Raw genomic sequence first — 21,661 nt, 5'->3', positions numbered from 1 at the left:
ATACACGTTCCTAGTAAGTAGTTCCTAGTGATATTGCTGGGGATAAATAATTTTATACAATTCAAATTAGTATTATAAAAAATACCCACATACTACTCTAGATCTTTTACTTACTGATTTTTTTCTAGGCAAAATTTCTCTAGTTTCATATTTCACATCTTTAATAAATCTGAATTTACCTATTTTTGTATGATGTGGGAAACTAAACTAATATTTTTTCCAAATCATCAGCTACCTTTCCTGAAACAGTTTACTGACTAATCTATTTATTTGTGATGCTTCTTTTATTATCCATTATTGTTCAAACGGATTACCTTTCTTATTTTTTTCTAATTATAAAGTGAGACTGCTTCCTGGTTTAAAAAATAAAAGCAAACTATAAAGAAATATATAAAGTAGAAAGTAAAAATCACTCATAAATCCACTGCCCATAGAGTGGAATTTGGTACTCTACGATAAAAATTACATTTTATTTATTTATTTTTGAGACAGAGTCTTGCTCTGTCGTCCAGGCTGCAGTGCAGTGATGCAATCTCAGCTCACTACAACCTCTGCCTCCCGGGTTCGAGCAATACTCCTGCATCAGGCTCCTAAGTAGCCGGGATTACAGGTCCGCACCAAAACACCCAGCTAATTTTTATATTTTTAGTAGAGACAAGGTTTCACCATGTTAGCCAGGCCGGCCTTGAACTCCTGACCTCAAGTGATCTACCAACTTCAGCCTCCCAAAGTGCTGGGATTACAGGCATGAGCCACTGCGCCCAGTCAAAAATTACATTTTAAATCAGTGGATAAAAGTTAGTAAATAGCTATTTGGGGAAAAAACTAAATTGGATCTATACCAACTTTATCCCACTAAACAAATTCTAGAAGGGTCAAAAATTAAACATAAAATAAAAGATTAAAGTACTAGAAGAAACTGTAGGAAAAAAGATGAATAAATGTGATGATATAAAAAAATTTCAAGTCTGTAAAACAAAACAAGCAAAATCAAGAGATAAAAGTCAAAATTGTAAAATATTTGTAATGTATATTATAAAACTTCATTTCCTTAAAATATAAAGAGCTCCTACAAATCAATAAAGAACAATCCAACAGAAAAATGGGCAAAAGATATTAACAGACTTCATAGTGTAAGAAATATTAGTGGTTTTGGTAAAATAAAAAAATATTGGTGGCTTTTCACATATAAAAAGATGTTTAATTTCATTCATAAGAGAAATAGAATTAGTACTACAATTAGGTTAGATTGGAAATTATCTTAAATAAAATGGGTGGTTAAATACATCATGGTTCAATCCATGCAATGTAATATAATACAGCAATAATCTCCAACATATGCTACAAAAGCAAGAAGTATAACAGGGTATATAGTATGCTATCATCTGTATTACAAAATTTTGAAAAGGATACATAATAAGTAACACACACAGAGGATATTCCAGGAAAGTTACATAAGCAACTGGTAATCCTGGCTGGCCCAAGGAAGGCAAATGACTAGCTGAGGTACAAGTGTAGGAGCAAAACACTACTTGAGTAACTTTTTCTGTTTTTTTGAACATATAACCCCTTGAAAAAAAAATTTTTTTTTTGCACCTCCCTGTAATCCCAGCTACTCTGGAGGCTGAGGCAGAAGAATCCCTTGAACCCGGAAGGCCAAGGTTACAGTGAGCCGAGATCGTGCCCCTGCACTCCAGCCTGGGCCACAAGGGCGAAACTCTGTTTTGTTTTGTTTTCCCCCAAGACGAAGTTTTGCTCCTTGCCCAGGCTGGAGTGCAGTGGCGTGATCTCGGCTCACTGTAACCTCCACCTCCCACATTCAAGCAATTTTCCTGCCTCAGTCTCCCGAGTAGCTGGGATTACAGGCACCCACCACCGGGCCCAGCTAATTTTTTTTTAGTTTATTTTTAGTAGAGATGGGGTTTCACCATGTTGGCCAGGCTTGTCTCAAACTCCTGACCTCAGGTGATCCACCCACCTCAGCCTCCTAGAGTGCTGGGATTACAGGCCTGAGCCATCACGCCCAGCCTGAAAAAAAATTTTTTACTTGTAAAAAATAGATAATAAAACAATTATACATAATAAAGGTCCTCCCTTAGTTAATAAAATTGGAATTTAATTAAAAATACCGTTTTTTGCTTTTTGTTTTTGAGACAGCATTGTTGCCCAGGCTAGAATGCAGTGGCACAATCATGGCTCAGTGCAACCTCAAACTCCTGGCTTGAGGGATCCCTCCCATTTCAGCCTCCCAAGCAGCTAAAACTATAGGTGCACACAAGCATGCATGGTTAATTTAAAAAAAAATTTTTTTTGGTAGAGACACGGTCTCACTATGCTGCCCAGGCTGGGTTGAACTCCGGGGTTCAACTAAGTGATCCTCCTGCCTCAGCCTCCTCAGTAGCTAGGATCACAGGTGTGCACCACTGTCCCTAGCTTTAAATGAGTTTTTTAATTACAAAAGTAATACATGTTCATTACATACAGATCGTTTTTCAACTAATCTGATTTAGAGGCCATAGGTAAGTAATTCAAAGTAGGTAATTTTTCCACTAGGAAGGTTAACACATTTAAAATACTTTACCTTTCTGATTTTTCCAGTAGTAAAGTTCCATACTTCAATGAATCCATCAACAGACCCAGTGACCAAATACTGACCATCTGGAGAAAATCGAGCACACTCCACATGTGATTTCTGACCAAACTGTTTCAAATGAAACAATGAAACAGATGCATTTTTATTTAGTGGACTTAAAACAATTCCTATTTTAACCTTTTGAGAAACCCTGCCCTAGCATAAAGTCATAGCTGGCCCATATTATAGAGTATTGGAGGGGTATTTCTGTACCTGGACGCAGGGAGCTGGGTGGATGTATTTTTCTCTGACTTAGTTTTATGTCTAGGCACTAAGTTGAAGCTAGTTTTTTGAATGTGAGATTGATATTTCCAAAGGAAAGGACAAAAGCTATTTTAACATGGGACTTAGAACAAGTAATCTTGTTAGCTCAGACTGTAATGTTTTGCTAGAATCAACCACTGTTAGCACGACTTTCACACTCAATATGGCCTAATATGTTCCTGTTGTGTATCTCAGGGGGAAAAAACTCATTTTTTCAAAGTAAATGTATGTTTCCCTATATTATTTTGTAAATAAACTTTCTATCAGTGTTTCACAACCTTCATTTAATCAAGTGATAATGTGTAGCTGACCAAACTTAGAAGAACTAATTAAAGCTAATATACTGTCTGATAAATGCATTCTGAGCATTTGCTAGTGAGGACGCTCCCAATAACAGATGAAAACTACAGAAAATTAGGTAGAAAGAACAAAGAAAAGCTCTAATGTGGATTTCACCTTAAATGCCAAAAAAGGAAAGTGTTTATAACAGAAAATCTTAGCCCAGCAGCATAATAATGATGGATTTCTATTTGTCTCAAGGTTTCAGGCAGAGTAAATAAAGGTGCTGCTCAAAAATATCTTTATCTGCAAGTTAGAATATATAATCCAGAAAAGGCAAACCCAAAATGTTAACCCAAAGTCAAAGATTTGAGGAATATGAAGTATTTTAAAATCCAGGAATTTGGAGCACAAATCCAGAGAAACTGTAATATAGAGATGCTAAAGTAGCAAATACACTTGTAATTCTGGGAATTACCTAGAAAACTTTTTCCTAGAAAACTCTCAGATTTAAAAAATAAATAAATAAATAAATAATTTTAAAAAAACCACACCATAAGAGGATAAAATCATTTTCCTCAAACATCACATAAGCCCACTTTGTAATCCCTCACTGGCACTCTGCCTGACACATAGCAGGCAAAACAAAAATGGTGAACAGGAGAAGTACATACAAAGTTCACAGTCCCAGGTGTAACCAAAAAAGAACTAACCATTCTTCCAAATGAAGGCTTCTTGGGAAGAAGTGCAAGGGCAGATGGTGGGCTAGATGTCAAGCTAGATGTCAATCCATTAGATGACACACCTGAGGTGTACCACTCCCAGGCCACAGCAGTATCCCAGTGGACACCTGCAGCAACCTTGAATATTGTCAGAGCTGGAGAATGAGATGTCCCCCTCAATTATCCAAGCCCCTGGCACAGGGCCTGGCTGAGCCCATGACAAGTCCTCAACAAATGATTACTGACTGGCTGAATGTCTTAGGATCCTACCTTAATATGCCTGCTCAGTTGCGTAGGAAACTTTTCTTCTTCCACATCTTTGACAGCTGCCTTGCCTCGAAACAAATCTATGGTCATACCAGGAGGAAGCAATCCCTGATGCTGCTGCCACTTCAGTGCCTATGAGGAAAAAAAATGTATAGCAATCTGTTCAGGTGCTTTTAAGATCTGGTCATGAGTGCTCAGAAACCAAGCCCGAAAGGATGAGGTTCAGAGAAAGCTGTGAGCCATCTAGACCCCAACTATTTTTGGCCATCCAAACATAAAGTAATCTGTGCTCCTCTGCGTGTCCAAGAACACAGGCTGATCTAAGGGTGGAAGGGGACTCTGAGAGCCAACAAGTCTATCATCCACCTATTTTCTTATAGGAGTGGCTCTTTTGTTATAAACAAAACTTGGAAAACAAAAATCTCCCATAGTTCTAACACTCAAACACACCCACTATTAACATTTTATATACTACCTTCCAATCTTCCCCCCCACATGTGTTTCATTAACCTAGTTGTAATTATACTATATGTAAAATTTTATTTTCTCCTGTTTTCACCTATCAATAGATCATATTAGTCACAGCTATCATTTTAATGGTTGTAAAATATATCCCATCTAGTAGATGTCTCACAGTTAACATAATCAATATATTAGTGGACATTTACACTGCTTCCAATTTTTCAATCACCTAAATAATGCTGCAATGAACATCTTTGGACATAAAGCTTTTTCTATTTTGGGGATATTCCCCTCCTAGGGTATATTCCTGGAAAAGAAATTACCAAATCCAAAGAAGAACATGAATGGTTAAGGCTCTTGATATATTTGATATATACTGCCAAACTCCTTTCCAAAAGGCCTGCTTTCCAAAAAAAGTTGCAGTTGCAATAGTGTTCACAACTGCATTATGAGGGGTGAAATAATGAACTTTGGAGACAGATGGTCCTAGGCTAACTCATTCACCAGCTATGTCATTTTGACTCCCAGTTTTGCCAAATGAAAAAGTCAGGAAAAAAAGCCTAATTCGGGGGCCAAGCATGGTGGCTCACGCCTGTAATCCCAGCACTTTGGGAGGCCAAGGCGGGCAGATCACCTGAGGTCAGGAGTTCCAGGCCAGCCTGGCCAACATGGTGAAACCCCATCTCTACTAAAAATACAAAAATTAGCCAGGCGTGGTAGTGCACGCCTGTAATCCCAACTACTTGGGAGACTGAGGCAGGAAAATTGCTTGAACCCGGGACGCAGAGGTTGCAGTGAGCCAAGATCGCGCCACTGCACTCTCAGCCTGGGTGACAGAGTGAGACTGTCTCCAAAAAAAAAAAAAAAAAAAAAAGCCTAATTCATAGAGGATAAAATAAAATAATATAAGTGAAGCCTGTATAATAAGCACATGTTCACATAATAAGCACACAATCAATGTTTATTCCCCTTTCCTTTTGTTATTCCAAGAAAACTCAATAATTTTTGGTATCATTTAAAACGGGGGTCCCCAACCCCTGAACTGCAGACCAGTACCGGTCCATGGCCTGTTAGGAACCCAGCTGTACAGCAGGAGGTGAGTAGCCAGGGAGCGAGAGCATTATAGTCTGAGCTCCACCTCCTGTCAGATCTGCGCAGCATTAGATTCTCATAGGAGCATGAACCCTATTTTGAAATGCGCATGCGAGGGATCTAGGATGCATACTCATTATGAGAATCTAATGCCTGATGATCTTAGGTGGAAGAGTTTCATCCCAAACTCACCCCCTGACACCCCCACCACCATCTGTGGAAAAATTGTCTTCCACGAAACCAGTCTTTGGTGCCAAAAATGTTGGGGACCACTGATTTAAAAATTTTAGCTAATTTAATAAGTAGAAATAGAATACCCTACTTTAGTCAGTTCTCTGATTAATGAGTTGAACTTTTCTATGTATTTATTAGATATATTTCCTCTTCTGTTAACTGTTTATTCATGTTATTTGCTCACTTATCTATCATAGTCTTACCATTCTCACCAATTTGTGAGCTTTAATGTGATAAAGGTATTTGTTGTTTATGTTTGCTGCAAAGAATTCTTTCACCAACTTTTTTTTTTTTAAAGAGAGGGGTTCTCACTCTGTCAGGCTGGAAAAGTGGCATGATCACAACTCACTGCAGCCTTGACCTCCTGGGCTCAAGCAGTCCTTCTGTCTCAGCCTTCCAAGCAGCTGTGACTATGTCTATTTTGGATTATAGCTTTATAGGTTTCTTTTCATCTTAAGTTCCATTCTCAAGTGATGAAATCTGTTTATCTTTTCCTTGGTGTTTAATCTCTAAGCTTGGGAAGACTATCAGGTTTGATAGATTATATTATCTCCCAGTGTTTTTCTATTATCTTAAAATATCTAACTTTCTATCTGAAATTATGCTACATAAAATATGGGAGCAGGCTCTGATCTGACCTCTCCCCAGCAATTCTAAAGTCAGTGTCCCAACATCATATACTAAATGTATTTTTCTCTTATTCCTAGGTTTTGTGGTGTTCCCCATTGTCATCCATGGAATTATTATAAATAACAGAATTGGGTTTTTGCACTGTTGTTGCACTGGTTGCAACAGATATTCTTGTGTCCACTACCAAAATGATGCAAATTATAGGTCTTTATTAAATGCAGTATTTCTAAGCCTAGTATGCTCTCAACATTCTTCCTTTCCAAAGTTTCTTTGCTAAATATATTTTTTCTTTTTTTTTTTTTAATTGAGACAGAGTCTCATTCTGTCACCCAGGCTGGAGTGCAGTGGCGCGATCTTGGCTCACTGCAAACTCTGCCTCCCGGGTTCAAGTGATTCTTCTGCCTCAGCCTCCCAAGTAGCTGGGATTACAGGCGCACACCATGATGGCCAGCTAATTTGTCTATTTTTAGTAGAGACGAGGTTTTGCCACGTTGGCCAGGCTGGTCTCCAACTCCTGATCTCAGTTGATCCGCCCACCTGGGGTTCCCAAAGTGCTGGGATTACAGGTGTGAACCACCACACCTGGCCACATTTTTACTTTTCTTATTCTACATGCTTTCCCTAGGTAATTACATTTATAGCTTCAACTACTACTATAATTTCCAAATCTATAATTTTAGCCAAAACCTCTAGGTTAAGGTCCAGATTCACAGATCCAAGGGCCTATACTGCAAGTTTCCACTTGTATGTCCCACAGGAACTTCAACACATCTAAAAACGGATCATTTCCCCTATCCCTAGTTTCTAACCCCAGCCCCCAACAAATCTGTCCTTCTTATATTTTCTACCAAGTCACTCAAACCAGAAACTAAAGGGAAACGAAACCTAGAACCAAAACCTCACTTGCTTTTCACATCTAACCAATTAAATGTAGAACACATGAGTTTATTTCTACTCTCTCTAGAAAATCCACTAAAGTGATGGTAATTAAGGAATAAAAAAGATACATGCCCCAAAAGACAAAGAGAATGGGAGAATAGCAAGAAAAAAATGTTAGTTAAGTTTTAGAAGGTGAAAAGTGAATGGACTAGTGGAACCAAGTGGAAACCAAAAACAGAGAAAACTGAAACCTAATTGTACAAGGTGAAGAAGGCGAAGTCACAAGAAGCAAGCCAAACTGCCTTGCAAAACTCCAAAAAAGCTTAGGAACCGGAGGAATCACATACCCTTCAAGGACAAGGCATGCTTCAGGGCTGAAAACAGGGGCAATATTAAAGTCTGTATAAGGAGCATTTAGCAACCACGACTTCTCCCAACCCTGTGCAACTACCTCGCCTTAGCCTCAAGAGAAATCAGGTGATGTATATTCTGGAAAGGTTGAGGTCCTAGGCTCTGAAAATCTCAGTAGAGCTGAGGACAGGGTGGAGGTGAGAATCCACAATGAAAACTGGGGGCTTCAGTGTACACTGGTATGCTGAACAGTGAGATTTCTCTATCCTCTACTCCTACCTGCATCCGCTCAGCTCTGGCTCTCAACATATGGTTTAGGCAAGAACTACTCTCCAAGCAGGAACTACTCTCTGGAAAAGCTGACCAGCCCAAGAAAACATTTCTGCAGAGAATGACAAATGAGGATCTCCATCCTATCATCCCAGGCTGAATTCTATCAGTTCTCAAACTCCTCTTTCCAACCACCCAACCTGACACACCATAGCAGAAAGCTCTAAATATCTGAGGAAAACTCCCATATATGGTCAGCAAAACAAACAGGGAAGGGGAAAACTCAAGAGAAAAAGGAAAAATAGGAATACAGGGACAATGCAGGGAGGATAATAAAACTTTAAACATTTAAAGAGAAAGAAAGATACATGGTATTACAGACACAAGTAAAATCTCAAACATTTATTTCTATGCTTCCTTTCTCAGGAAGTTACCGGACTCAGTACTCCCATAAAATGAGGGTCTAGGCTGGGCTCAGCGGCTCACACCTGTAATCCCAGTACTTAGGAAGGCAGAGGCAGGATAGTCTGGGCAACGCAGCAAGGCTCTGTTCTCCATTTAATTAAAAAAAAAAAAAAAAAAGGCCGGGTGCGGTGGCTCACGCCTGTAATCCCAGCACTTTGGGAGGCCAAGGTGGGCAGATCACGAGGTCAAGAGATCGAGACCATCCTGGCCAACATGGTGAAACCCCGTCTCTACTAAAAATACAAAAATTAGCTGGGCATGGTGGTGGGCGCCTGTGGTCCCAGCTACTCGGGAGGCTGAGGCAGGAGAATTGCTCGAACCTGGAAGGCAGAGGTTGCAGTGAGCCAAGATCGTGCCACTGCACTCCAGCATGGCGACAGAGTGAGACTCCATCTCAAAAAGAAAAAAAAAAAAAAAGGTCTAACTATGAAAGAAAGAAAAATGAGGAATCTATAAATAAGACCTACAAAAAAAATAAGAGGCCCAAAATTCCCAGTATGAAGATGAGACAAGTCCTGGTACAGTAACTGTGCAGCAATACAAGAGAACTAGTCCTGATGAGAACAAAAAGAGAAGGGCCTCAGGAAAGATATCAGCAAGCGGAAAAAAAAGGACTTTTGACAGTTCTACTAGAAATACTCAGGCTGGACTAGCAGAAGTGCATAGAAAACTAGGCAAAAGAAAAAATAAGCAATAATTATTGCAAATCATAAAAATTTATGTAAGAAATTACATGTAATTATTTTTTTAGCTGTGAACAATAGCTATATAAAAATAACTGTAAACATTGAATACAGATTGAACCAAAAGTTGTGATACAACTCTACTGAAAATCTGGAAGAAGAGTTAAGTGTGTATTGAGGAGAGTGGGTATGAGACAAATCATTTTTCGCTGAAGAAAGTTAGTTGCTAATGACCAAAAAAAAAAAAAAATCAGGTAATAACAGTATAAACATGGTATTCAGCTATGGAGCTAATAGTCAGGAAAGTTAAGAATCAGAGGTGGAGAAGGGAAGCACATGGGACTGTTTTTCACTGTAAGCCCTGAAGTACTACTTAAACGATGCATAGCTATTAGTTTGATTAAAAAATTAAAAAGCAGCTTACTTTTTTTTTTTTTTTGAGATGAAGTCTCGCTCTTGTCTCCCAGGCTGGAGTGCAATGGCTCGATCTTGGCTCACTGCAACCTCCGCCTCCCGGGTTCGTGTGATTCTCCTGCCTCAGCCTCTTCCCGAGGAGCTGGGATTATAGGTTCCTGCCACCACGCCCAGCTAATTTTTGTATTTTTAGTAGAGACGGGGTTTCACCATGTTGGCCAGGCTGATCTCGAGCCCCTGACCTCAGGTGATCCACCCACCTCGGCCTCCCAAAGTGCTGGGATTACAGACATGAGCCACCCCACCAGGCCAAAAAGCAGCTTACTTTTGAATCTCAGAATCATTGCAGGCCTGCAACAAATAGCTTTTTGGTCCTTTTCTAAATGCAGATTTAGTGCAAAAAGGTTATTAACATCCCTATTAATCACTTGTGCCCTTTGTTATTTATAAAATGTCTATTACTCTAAGTAGCTTTATAATAATGACAATGCTGGCAACACTATTAGTAATTTTTAAAAAAATCATCACCAGTAGCTACCATTTACTATTTACAAGGTGCCAGGAAATGTATAAAGTGTTTATGAACATTATTTCTCTTAATCCTTACTCTCAATACTGTGATGAGTAAATGGGACCAGAAAAGTTAAGGAATTTGCCAAGACTATATAGCTGGTAAATGAGAAAGCCTGGATTCTAACTAGGGTGGGCATTTGTTCCAATCTTTCCAGGACAGTTACTATTTGCACTTGGTGTTCTGGCATAGGGATCAACTGTACTCTCAACGATATCCCAGACAGGATGATAAATTCTATGGTAACCCTAATTCTAACTGTCTCCAGAGCTTGTTCTTAACCACTCATCTATATTGCCTCTCCCAGGAAAGAGGGAGAGTGGAACAGCACAGCTACTGGTATAAGCAACTCTGTAGGTAGTCCCCAATTCTTAGGGTGTACAATTTCTTCAGCTAAGACATAGTTTATACATAGGAAATTAGGAAATTGTACCAACAGTTCACTTTTTAAATTTATTTTTATTTTTGGAGACAGGGTCTCACTCCGTTGCCCAAGCTGGAGTATAATGGCATGATCATAACTGTCATCTCAACCTTCTGGGCTCCAGTGATCGTCCCACCTCAGCCTCCCAAGTAACTGAGACCACAGGCACACACCACCATACCCCGCTAATTTTTTTACTTTTTGTAGAGACAGGGTCTCACAATGTTGCTTAGGCTGGTCTCCAACTTCTAGGCTCAAGTGATTCTCCTACCTCAGCCTCCCAAAGTGCAAGGATGATAGGTGTGAGCCACCACACCTGGCCTCTACAGGAATTGAATTACCTGTCCCAGCAATGCCATGAGACGAGATGGAGGCACCACACTGACTTCACCAGCTAAGGCCTGGGCAATTGCTGCTCTTCTCTTTTCTTTGCTACTTCCATCTGGGTATGCCTGAAAAAGGAGAGGGTGTAGCATCATTTCCAAGAAGCAACAACAAGATATGAGTGTGCTTATTTAAAACAAACAAGCAGAAGCATACACAGAGGAAAATGTGAAAAGAAATTACCCAGTTAAAGAAGGGATTAGTTAAACTAATTTAGTTTTTGAAAATGACTTCCCAATTCTGCCCGCTTGCATTTCGAAAGCATGAGTTGGGAGAAAACTGAAATCAGCCAATCCACACTATTATTATTTTTTCATTGAGTTCCTGGCCAAAGGGACACACTGCTATTTTTCTGAAAAGAGTCCAAGTAAACCACATTAAACCCAGAGTTGTTTTTCCAGCTTTTGAAAAATTTGCAGAACCAAGAATTCTTTTATATTCTTTAGTAATTTCTTAAATGGCTCCCAGCACAGAAGTGCTTCACCACCTCTAAGTTAAATCCTGTCCTGGTTATCTAAAATCCTTTCCTTTATCCTCATAGATTTTATAGGTTAACATTCTATTATCCAGTGCCTATTAAGTTCTTCTTCCTCCTGAGAAAATACTTGCAAACTACCCATCTGACAAGGGATTAATAACCAGAATATGGCCGGGTGGGGTGGCTCACGCCTGTAATCCCAACACTTTCTGGGGCTGAGGCGGGCAGATCACCTGAGGTCAGGAGTTCGTGACCAGCCTGGCCAACATGGTGAAACCCCGTTGCTACTAAAAATAGAAAAACTAGCCAGGCCGTAGTGGTGGGTGCCTGTAATCTCAGCTACTCGGGAGGCATGAGAATTCCTGGAACCTGGTAGGCGGAGGTTGCAGTGAGCTAAGATTGTGCCATTGCACTCCAGCCAGGGAGACAACAGCAAGACTCTGTCTCAGAAAAATAAATAAACAAATAAATAAATAACCAGAATACAGGGCCAAGTGTGGTGGCTCATGCCTGTCATCCCAGCACTTTGGGAGGCCGAGGTGGGTGGACTGCTTGAGGCCAGGAGTTTGAGACCAACCTGGCCAATATGGCGAAACCCCATCTCTACTGAAAACTCAAAAATTAGCTGAGTGTGGTGGCACACACCAGTAATCCCAGCTACTTGGTGGCTGAGGCACGAGAATTACTTGAACCCAGGAAGCGGAGGCTGCAGTGAGCTGAGATCACACCACTGCACTCCAGCCCGGGTAACAGAGCTGTCTCAAAAACAACAACAACAAAAAAACCCAGAATATATAAGGAGCTCAAACAACTCTACGGGAAAAAAATCTGATAATCCAATGTTAAAAATGGGTGAAAGATCTGAATAGACATTTCTCAAAAAAAGACACACACAAGGCAAACAGGTTTATTTAAAGGTGCTCAACACAATTGATCATTAGAGAAATGCAAATCAAACTACAATGAGATATCATCTCACTCCAGCTAAAATGGCTTTTATACAAAAAGACAGGAAATAACAAATGCTGGTGAGTAAGTGGAGAAAAAGGAACCCTCGCACACTATTAGTGGGAATGTAAATTAGTACAACCACTATGGAAAATAGTTTGGAGATTCCTCAAAAAATTAAACATAGAGGTACCATATGATCCAGCAATCCCACTGCTAGGTACACACCCAAAAGGAAATCAGTGTATCAAAGAGATATCTGCACTCTCATGTTTATTACAGCAGTGTTCACAATAGCCAAGATTTGGAAGCAACGATAAGTGACCATTAACAGATAAATAAAGAAAATGTGGTACATGTACACAATGGTGTACTAGCTGGACATATAAAAGAATGAAATCCTGTCATTTGCAACAACATGCATGTAACTAGAACTCATTATGGTAAGCGAAATAAGACAGGCACAGAAAGACAGACTTCGCATGTTCTCATTTATTTGCAGGAACTAAAAACTAAAACATGGAGATAGAGAGTAGAAGGATGGTTGTCAGAGGCTGGGAAGCATGGAGGTGGTGGGGGTAAGAAGGAAAGTGGGGATGGTTAATAGATACAAAAATTATAAAGAATAAATAAGAAATAGTATTTGATAGCACAACAGGGTGACTATAGTCAATAATAATTATACATTTTAAAATAACTGAAAGAATTGAATTGTTTGTAACAAAGGATAAATGCTTGAGGTGATGGATACTCCATTTACCCTCATTATGCACTGCATGCCTATATCAAAATATCTCATGTACCCCATAAATATATACACCTACTATGTACCCATAAATATATACACCTACTATGTACCCATAAATATATACACCTACTATGTACCCCATAAACATATACACCTACTATGTACCCCATAAACACATACACCTACTATGTACCCCATAAACACATACACCTACTATGTACCCATAAACATATACACCTATGTACCCATAAACATATACACCTACTATGTACCCATAAACATATACACCTACTACGTACCCATAAACATATACACCTACTATGTACCCATAAACATATACACCTACTATGTACCCCATAAACATATACACCTACTATGTACCCCATAAACATATACACCTACTATGTACCCATAAACATATACACCTACTATGTACCCCATAAACATATACACCTACTATGTACCCATAAACATATACACCTACTATGTACCCATAAACATATACACCTACTATGCACCCATAAACATATACACCTACTATGCACCCATAAACATATACACCTACTATGCACCCATAAACATATACACCTACTATGCACCCATAAACATATACACCTACTATGTACCCCATAAACATATACACCTACTATGCACCCACAAACATATACACCTACTATGCACCCACAAACATATACACCTACTATGCACCCACAAACATATACACCTACTATGCACCCACAAACATATACACCTACTATGCACCCATAAACATATACACCTACTATGCACCCATAAACATATACACCTACTATGCACCCATAAACATATACACCTACTATGCACCCATAAACATATACACCTACTATGCACCCATAAACATATACACCTACTATGCACCCATAAACATATACACCTACTATGCACCCATAAACATATACACCTACTATGCACCCATAAACATATACACCTACTATGCACCCATAAACATATACACCTACTATGTACCCATAAACATATACACCTACTATGTACCCATAAACATATACACCTACTATGTACCCATAAATATATACACCTACTATGTACCCATAAATATATACACCTACTATGTACCCATAAAAATTTTTTTTAAATACTTTTCCTCCTATCTTGACAAACCTCTAGTGAAAGGCTGGCGGGGTGGGCAGGAAAAATGAAACCATACAGATAATAAGGTTTAGGAAGAATGAAACTATACAGATAATAAGTTTTTGGAAGAATAAAAGACTATCATCATGCTCTACTGGTAAGCATCATCAGCTAAGAAACAAAAGCACAAGTTTCTAGGGACTAAAAAGGCTAGAAAGAAACTGCAATTGTTAGGGGCAAGACACACAAATGATCAGTGAACATACCAGCAGTCAGGCAGCACTTCAGGGAGGGCTAATGTGGAAATGACATCAGAATAAAATTTTCTGCTTTTTTTACTAACCAACACACAATCCTCTAAACTGAGGTATATAGAAGACTCAAATAATCAGAAAACTGAACCAAATTATTCTCTTTAACATATGCAAATTTCAGCCAACATATATAAACAGAGAAGCATAATTCTCAAAAATTAAATCAAAATCACAAAGAGTATACAATAAAATGGTTAAAAAAAAAAAAAAAAAAAGATCATGTTATTCCATTTCCAAAGTTAACAAGAAGTTCCTTTTCATTACCACAGTCATACCTCACGAGGATCAAAGTAAGACCTGGCCAAAAGGTTCTCCAGATGAATATATCTCTCTGGCTGTGTTTGTTTTAACATGATCATGGGATCAGTCTGTCTCAAAAGTGACCTGGCAGCACCCAATTCACGGAGCTCTATCAATTCCAGAACAACCTGGACAATTAAAAAAAAAACAACAACAAAAAAAACAGATGTTTCAACACATTCTCTTATTAATATTTTTCAGTAAAATATCTAACACAGATATGGCCTGTCAAAGTGATTTCCAATACCAGGAAGTGCCCCTTTCCATTTTCACTAGCAATTTCAGGTGGACTTGGTGGGCTTGGTGGCTCATGCCTATAATCCCAGCACTGTGGGAGGCCAAGATGGGCGGATCACTTGAAGTCAGCAGTTCGAAACCAGCCTGGCCAACGTAGTGAAACCGACTCTCTACTAAAAATACAAAAAAATTAGCTGGGTGTGGTGGTATATGCCTGTAATCCCAGCTACTTGGGACGCTGAGGCAGGAGAATTGCTTGAACCTGAGAGGCGGAGGTTGCAGTGAGCCAAGCTCATGCTACTGTACTCTGGCCTGGGCGACAGAGCGAGATCTGTCTCAAAAAATAAATAAATAATAATTTCAATCCTTCAAACTCTATCCTTCATTTTTATCTACCAATCTCCCCTCCTCTCAGGCTTCTTGCTCAGAATGTAGATGCCAAAGAAAGCTAAAAATGGGAATATCCCCATGGGCTCCAGAGAAACCTTTCTCCAGTTACCAAAATTTTCTTTGGGAATTATTGAACTCACACGGATTGTAAAGAAACAAACTGCCCAGACACGGCAGCTCACACCTGTAATCCCAGCATTTGGGAGGCCGAGGCAGGTGGATCACTTGAGGTCAGGAGTTGGAGACCAGCCTGGCCAATGCGGTGAAACCCCGTCTCTACTAAATACAAAAATTAGCCGGGCGTGGTGATGCACGCCTGTAATCCCAGCTACTCGGGAGGCTGAGGCAGAAGAATCGCTTGAACCTGGGAGATGGAGGTTGCAGTGAGCAGAGATCGCACCACTGCACTCCAGCCTGGGTAACAGAGTGAGACTCTGTCTCAAAAAAAACAAAAAACAAAAACAAAAACAAAAACAAAAAAAACCGTAAACAAAAACAAAAAACCAATTTCACTACTTTTACTTCAAATTACAATCTTATTTCCAGAAAGTCTACTCTGCTGTTTTATAATCACAAATTTGTCTGATCTTTGTCCTAGGTTCTTGGCTTGGAGCTTCTTGGAATTTGACCAGTGATAGAGGTATCTTTGTTACTCCTGGGCCCCTTGAATCAAACCTGGGTTTGTGCAAAGGAAACGGCTCAGGATAGGTAGGAGCTAGTTACCAAAAAGACTAACTGTGATTAGAAAGTTGAGGCTCTCTCGTGCCTGTAATCCCAGCCCTTTGGAAGGTCAAGGCTGGCGAATTGCTTGAGCCCAGGAGTTTGAGACCACCCTGGGTATTATGGTGAGATCCTGTCTCTACAAAAAAATGCAAAAATTAGGCAGGTGTGGTGACGCGTGCCTGTGTTCCTAGCTACTCAGGAGGCTGAGGCAGGAGGAAGGATTGATCCTGGAAATGGAGGATGCAGCAAGCTGTGATCTTGCCACTGCACTCCAGAGTGGGTAACAGAACAAGACCCAGTCTCAAAAAAAGGAAAGAATTTTAATTTGGGAAATCCTGGATTTTCCAAGAAGGGAGAAAAAATACAATGTCAAGCCTTGCCATTGTTTTATGGGCTGATGCAGCCCTACAGTGCTTGAAGGAACGTTCACTGACGCTTTTTAGTTGGGGAGCTGACCCACAACAAACCAGCCCATGGGGATCAGCATCACCACCACTCTTACCTGTTCATAGAGGTCAATGAGGGTTTTGTCTGGCAATTTCAGAGACTGTATAGCCTGCAACACAGTATCCCAATGACCACTGTTAATGTCAGCCACAAAACTCTCAATGCTGTCCACAGTATTCAGAGACACAGTAGTCTCCTCCTGCAAGGTGGCTAACGCCCGATGTAAACTGTTCTCCTTCAAGTACTGCATGATAAGGCGGATCACACTGAAAGAAAACAAATCACTCAGCTCAGGGATTCTCACTCACCAGAGGTCAAAAATAAACCCTACCAAGCTCCTACTCAATCATCTTCCTTTCACTACTATTTCTTTATCATGTGAGTAAAATTTTCCAAAATCACAGAATCTAAATTATAAGGGCCCCCCCCAACCATAGAGACAGAACTGGGGTTCAAGGAAGGGAAATCATTTGCCTAATATCTCAGTCAGCTAGAAAGGGAGTTGGTATCAAGGTGACTATCTTATTTCCTAATCCAGAGCCTAGTTTCCTATTCATTCTTGTAATTATATTGTAGCACACTTCACTGAAATACTTTAAATGACTAGACTAGTTATTTACACAAAATAATCTAAATGAGGCTGGGCATGCTGGCTCATGACTGTAATCTCAGTAATTTGGGAAGCTGAGACAAGAGGATTGCTGGAAACCAGGAGGTTTGAGACCAGATCAGGCAGCTGTGAGACCCCATCTCTACAAATTTTTTTTTTAATTAGCCAAACATGGTGGCATGTGCCTGTAGTCCCAGCTACTTGGGATGTTGATGTGGGAGGATCCCTTGAGCCCAGGAGTTCAAGACCAGCGTGGGCAACATAAAGAGACCCCTTCTCTACAAGAAAAAAAAAAAAAAATTAGCTAGGCATGATAGTGTCTGCTTGTGGTCCCAGCTACCTGGGAAGCTGGGGTGGGAGGATTGCTTGTATCCATAAGGTTGAGGCTGCAGTGAGCCGTGATCATGCCACTGCACTCTAGCCTGGGAAAGAGAGCAAGACCTTGTCTCAAAAAAATAAATAAAATAAAACCTATGAGGTAAGTTTACTTTTATCCCCAATTTACAGATGAGGATTTGATCAGATAATAGAGATAATAAGTGGAAAAATCAAGACTCAAACTGGCAGTGTGGCTCTAGAGTACATATTACTGAGGAGAAAGCAAACATCCTCTTTTTTTTATTTTTATTTGAGAAAGGGTCACTCGCATCGCTCAGGCTGGACAGAATAGTGGCATGACTGTGGCTCACTGCAGCCTTGGCCTCCTGGGATCAGGTGATCCTCTCATCTCAGCCTCCCAAGTAGCTGAGACCACAGGCATGCACCACCACACTGGCTAATTGTTGTATTTTTTGTAGAGACGTGGTTTTGCCATGTTGACCATGCTGGTCTCAAACTTCTGGGCTCAAGTGATCCATCCACCTCAGCTTCCCAAAGTGTTGAGATGACAGGTGTGAGCCATCGCACCTGGCCCCTCTTCTTAAAAACAACTATAGGCCGGGCACGGTGGCTCACACCTGTCATTTCACCACTTTGGAAGGCCGAGGCAGGCAGCTCAAAAGGTCAGGAGATCAAGACCATCCTGGCTAACACGGTGAAACCCCGTCTCTACTAAATATACAAAAAAATTAGCTGGACATGGTGGTGGGCGCCTGTTGTCCCAGCTACTCGGGAGGCTGAGGCAGGAGAATGGCGTGAATGTGGGACGCGGTGCTTGCAGTGAGCAGAGATCACGCCACTGCACTCCAGCCTGGATGACAGAGTGAGACTCCGTCTCAAAAAAAAAAAAAAAAAAGAACTGATTGCTGCTACTTGCAGTAGTTTTTTCCTCTCATGGCCCCTTTATGAGGTATGCAGGTATCCAGACTTAGATCCCTGCTATTCTGGTATGATACTATCTTCCTTAGCACATGTCGGTTGACTTCCATTTTACACTCCCAAAATAAGTCATTTCTCTCCTCAAACAGCTCACATTTGACATAGCCAAAATCAAATTCCCTACCTTCAAACACAAATGAATACATAAAGAGCTAGAAGCTTTGAAGATAGTCTGGGATTTGAATCAAAGTTATGTGACCTTGGACAAGTCGGTTAACATCATTTCAGTATTTGCTGAACGCATAAACCTCCCTTTCTCCTATGAAAAGTCTCCAAAAAAGGTCCTCTCCCTCCCTTACACTCAGACACAATTTTTATGTCTGTTAATTTAATTATTATTAAGTGTTGGCAAGGACAGGTGGAGGATGGAGTTCTGGAAAAGCACACTAAGGTCTTCTTTAGTCACTACTTCTCATCCCCTATTCCTTGAAAATTTTTCTTTCTAGCCCAGTCTCCAGTCTGTCTCTCCCTTGCGGTTACAGAGAGCTCACAGACAACCCAAAATTCAGTGCCAGATCGGGCCTGATAGTTGTTCATTCATTCCAAAAGCTAGTTGTTCATTCATTCCAAAAGCAATTAACTCTTCCTCTAAGGTATGCTAGACACTGAGACCACAAGGAAAAGGAGCTCCTAGGCACCGACAAAGGCTAGTTTGGGGTAAGGTTATCAAACAGTGACAATACTGAGTGATAAATGCTAGGCAGAGAAAAGCAGAGGGGCCGTATAAGCACAGAGACAACGAATCACATTGCATAAGCTGGGCAGGGAGAGAAGCAAGGCTTAAAGAGACCTATCCCCTTGTGCAGATAATTAGACTGGAGTCCAGAGTGGATCCTTAATTTGGTCAATCACAGCGCGCCAGCAGTCGGCCAAGGACAGAACTTAGGTTTGCAAGGTGTGTTTTCCCCACCCGTGCCACCTTCGTCGAGGCTTTGGGCTTCACGTCTGAGAGCTGCTACTTTCCTGTGGGCCCACCTCCGAGGTAGCCAGATCCAAGATGCTTCTTTGGGGACAAGGAAATGGCCCTCCACTCCGTGGCCTCTCGGATGCCTTCTCCCGAGTGCCCTCCGCCCCACACCCTTAACCTCCAGGCCCCCGGCACGGCGGGAACATCCCCACCGCAGGACTCACTCCGAAGATTCGATTTCGATCGACATAGCTGTATCTCTCCGGGAGCAGGCCCCAGTTCTCCCTCAAGGCCAGTCGCGCAACACACCGACACCTCCGGCGGACGCCTAACGTCACTTCCGCTTGGGTCGGCGTCTGGCTCCCGCTCTGGAGATAGAGTGAACGAAAAGAAAGGGCGAGGTGTGCGTAGGGGCGGAGCCCTCAGGGGCTGTCAGAGGGCGGAGTTTATGCCCCTGCCCCAGAGAAATACACACCAGGAGGAAGACTGTTTAAAAGCAGGCCGGGGCCGGGTGCGGTAGCTCACGCTTGTAATCCCAACACTTTGGAAGGCCGAGGCGGGCGATCACCTGAGGTCGGGAGTTCGAGACCAGCCTGACCAACATGGAGAAACCCCGTCTCTACTAAAAATACAAAATTAGCCGGGCGTAGTGGCGCATGCCTGTAATCCCTACTCGGGAGCCTGAGGCAGGAGAATCGCTTGAACCCAGGAGGCGGAGGTTGCGGTGAGCCGAGATCGCGCCATTGCACCCCAGCATGGAAAACAAGAGGGCAACTCAGTCTCAAAAAGAAAAAAAAAAAGCACCGGGCGCCATACAGCTCACAAATGCACTGAAAAAGAAAAGCGCTGGGGCGGAACGCGGTGGCTCGCGCCTGTACTCCCAGCGCGCGAGTTCGAGACCAGCCTGGGCAACATGGTGAACCCCCCCCCCGACCCCGTCTCTACTAAAAATACAAAAAATTAGCCGGGCGTGGTGGCGGGGGCGCCTGTAATCTCAGCTACTCAGGAGGCTGTGGCAGGAGAATCGTTTCAACTCGGGAGGTGGAGGTTGCGGTGAGCCGAGATCACACCATTGCACTCCAGCCTGGGCAAGGAGAGCAAAATTCCGTCTCAAAAGAAGAAAAGAAAAGTAGTGGTGATCAGATACTAGTAAGAAAAGCAAAGAAAAAAAAGAAAGAAAAAGCACTGGTTTGGAAAGATTACTTTTTTTTTTGAGACGGAATCTCGCGCTGTCGCCTGGGCTGGAGAGCACAATGGCGCGATCTCGGCTCACTGCAATCTCTGCCTCCCTGGCTCAGAAGATTCTCTTGCCTCAGCCTCCAGAGTAGCTGGGATTACAGGTTTCTTGCCACCACGCCCGGATAATTTTTTGTATTTTTAGTAGAGATGGGATTTCACTATGTTGGTCAGGCTGTTCTCGAACTCCTGACCTCGTGATCTGCCCGCCTTGGTCTCCCAAAGTGCTGGGATTACAGGCGTGAGTCACTGCGCCCAGCCAATGCTACTTTCGTTTGATGTAATTAGTTGATTAGATTTAAGATGAGGCTGAATATGCAATACCTGATGGGATATTAATACATTCAAAACCAACATAACACTAGCCAAAATTTATAGGAAGAGTTTAATTGAGGATTTTGGTTGGTTGGTTGGTTTTGCGTTTTTTTGAATCAAGGACTCGCTTTGTTGCCCATGCTGGAGTGCAGTGTCTCAATCATGGCACACTGCAGCCTCCACCCCTCCGGCGCTAGCAATCCTCCCACCTCAGCCACCCAAAGTGCTGGGATTACTGGCATAAGCCACCACGCCCTGTCACGGGACTTTAGGTCAAACACATTATTACATTTGTAGTGACAAATGAAATGTAGAGATATCAGTGAACTTCATACATAAAACCTATTTTTAAATATTTTATTGCCGTTGTATATAAATTGTAAAAATTATTTGCAGCACAATAATAATAAATCTGGCCAGGCACGGTGGCTCACGCCTGTAATCCCAGCACTTTGGGAGACTGAGGCGGGTGGATCACCTGAGTTCAGGAGTTGGAGCCCAGCCTGGCCAACATGGTGAAACCCCGTCTCTACTAAAAAT

At 41.4% G+C, this 21,661-nt stretch overlaps 1 protein-coding gene across 2 annotated transcripts in view; it reads right to left on the bottom strand.

Moving 5' to 3' along the window:
* SMU1 (SMU1 DNA replication regulator and spliceosomal factor) overlaps positions 1 to 19,954 on the bottom strand; it is a 32,524-nt gene extending 12,570 nt beyond the window's left edge. Inside the window, exons 1-6 of one of the 2 annotated variants that reach the window (XM_024252496.3) lie at positions 19,795 to 19,954; positions 16,792 to 17,002; positions 14,915 to 15,067; positions 10,981 to 11,091; positions 4,168 to 4,296; positions 2,582 to 2,701 (exon numbers count right to left, since the gene is read on the bottom strand). In XM_024252496.3, the coding sequence (XP_024108264.1) occupies positions 2,582 to 2,701; positions 4,168 to 4,296; positions 10,981 to 11,091; positions 14,915 to 15,067; positions 16,792 to 17,002; positions 19,795 to 19,820 (750 nt within the window). In that variant the 5' untranslated portion in view covers positions 19,821 to 19,954. Of the gene's footprint in view, positions 1 to 2,581; positions 2,702 to 4,167; positions 4,297 to 10,980; positions 11,092 to 14,914; positions 15,068 to 16,791; positions 17,003 to 19,573; positions 19,745 to 19,794 lie in introns of those variants that run through there. The other variant, XM_024252497.3, reaches the window with a different exon arrangement.
* Positions 19,955 to 21,661: the final 1,707 nt, after the last annotated feature.

The sequence above is a fragment of the Pongo abelii genome, chromosome 13 (genome assembly GCF_028885655.2).
Source record: "Pongo abelii isolate AG06213 chromosome 13, NHGRI_mPonAbe1-v2.0_pri, whole genome shotgun sequence".
Lineage (NCBI taxonomy): Eukaryota > Metazoa > Chordata > Mammalia > Primates > Hominidae > Pongo > Pongo abelii.
Note: the sequence above shows the minus strand (reverse complement) of the source record. Positions and strands in the feature narration are given on the sequence as shown.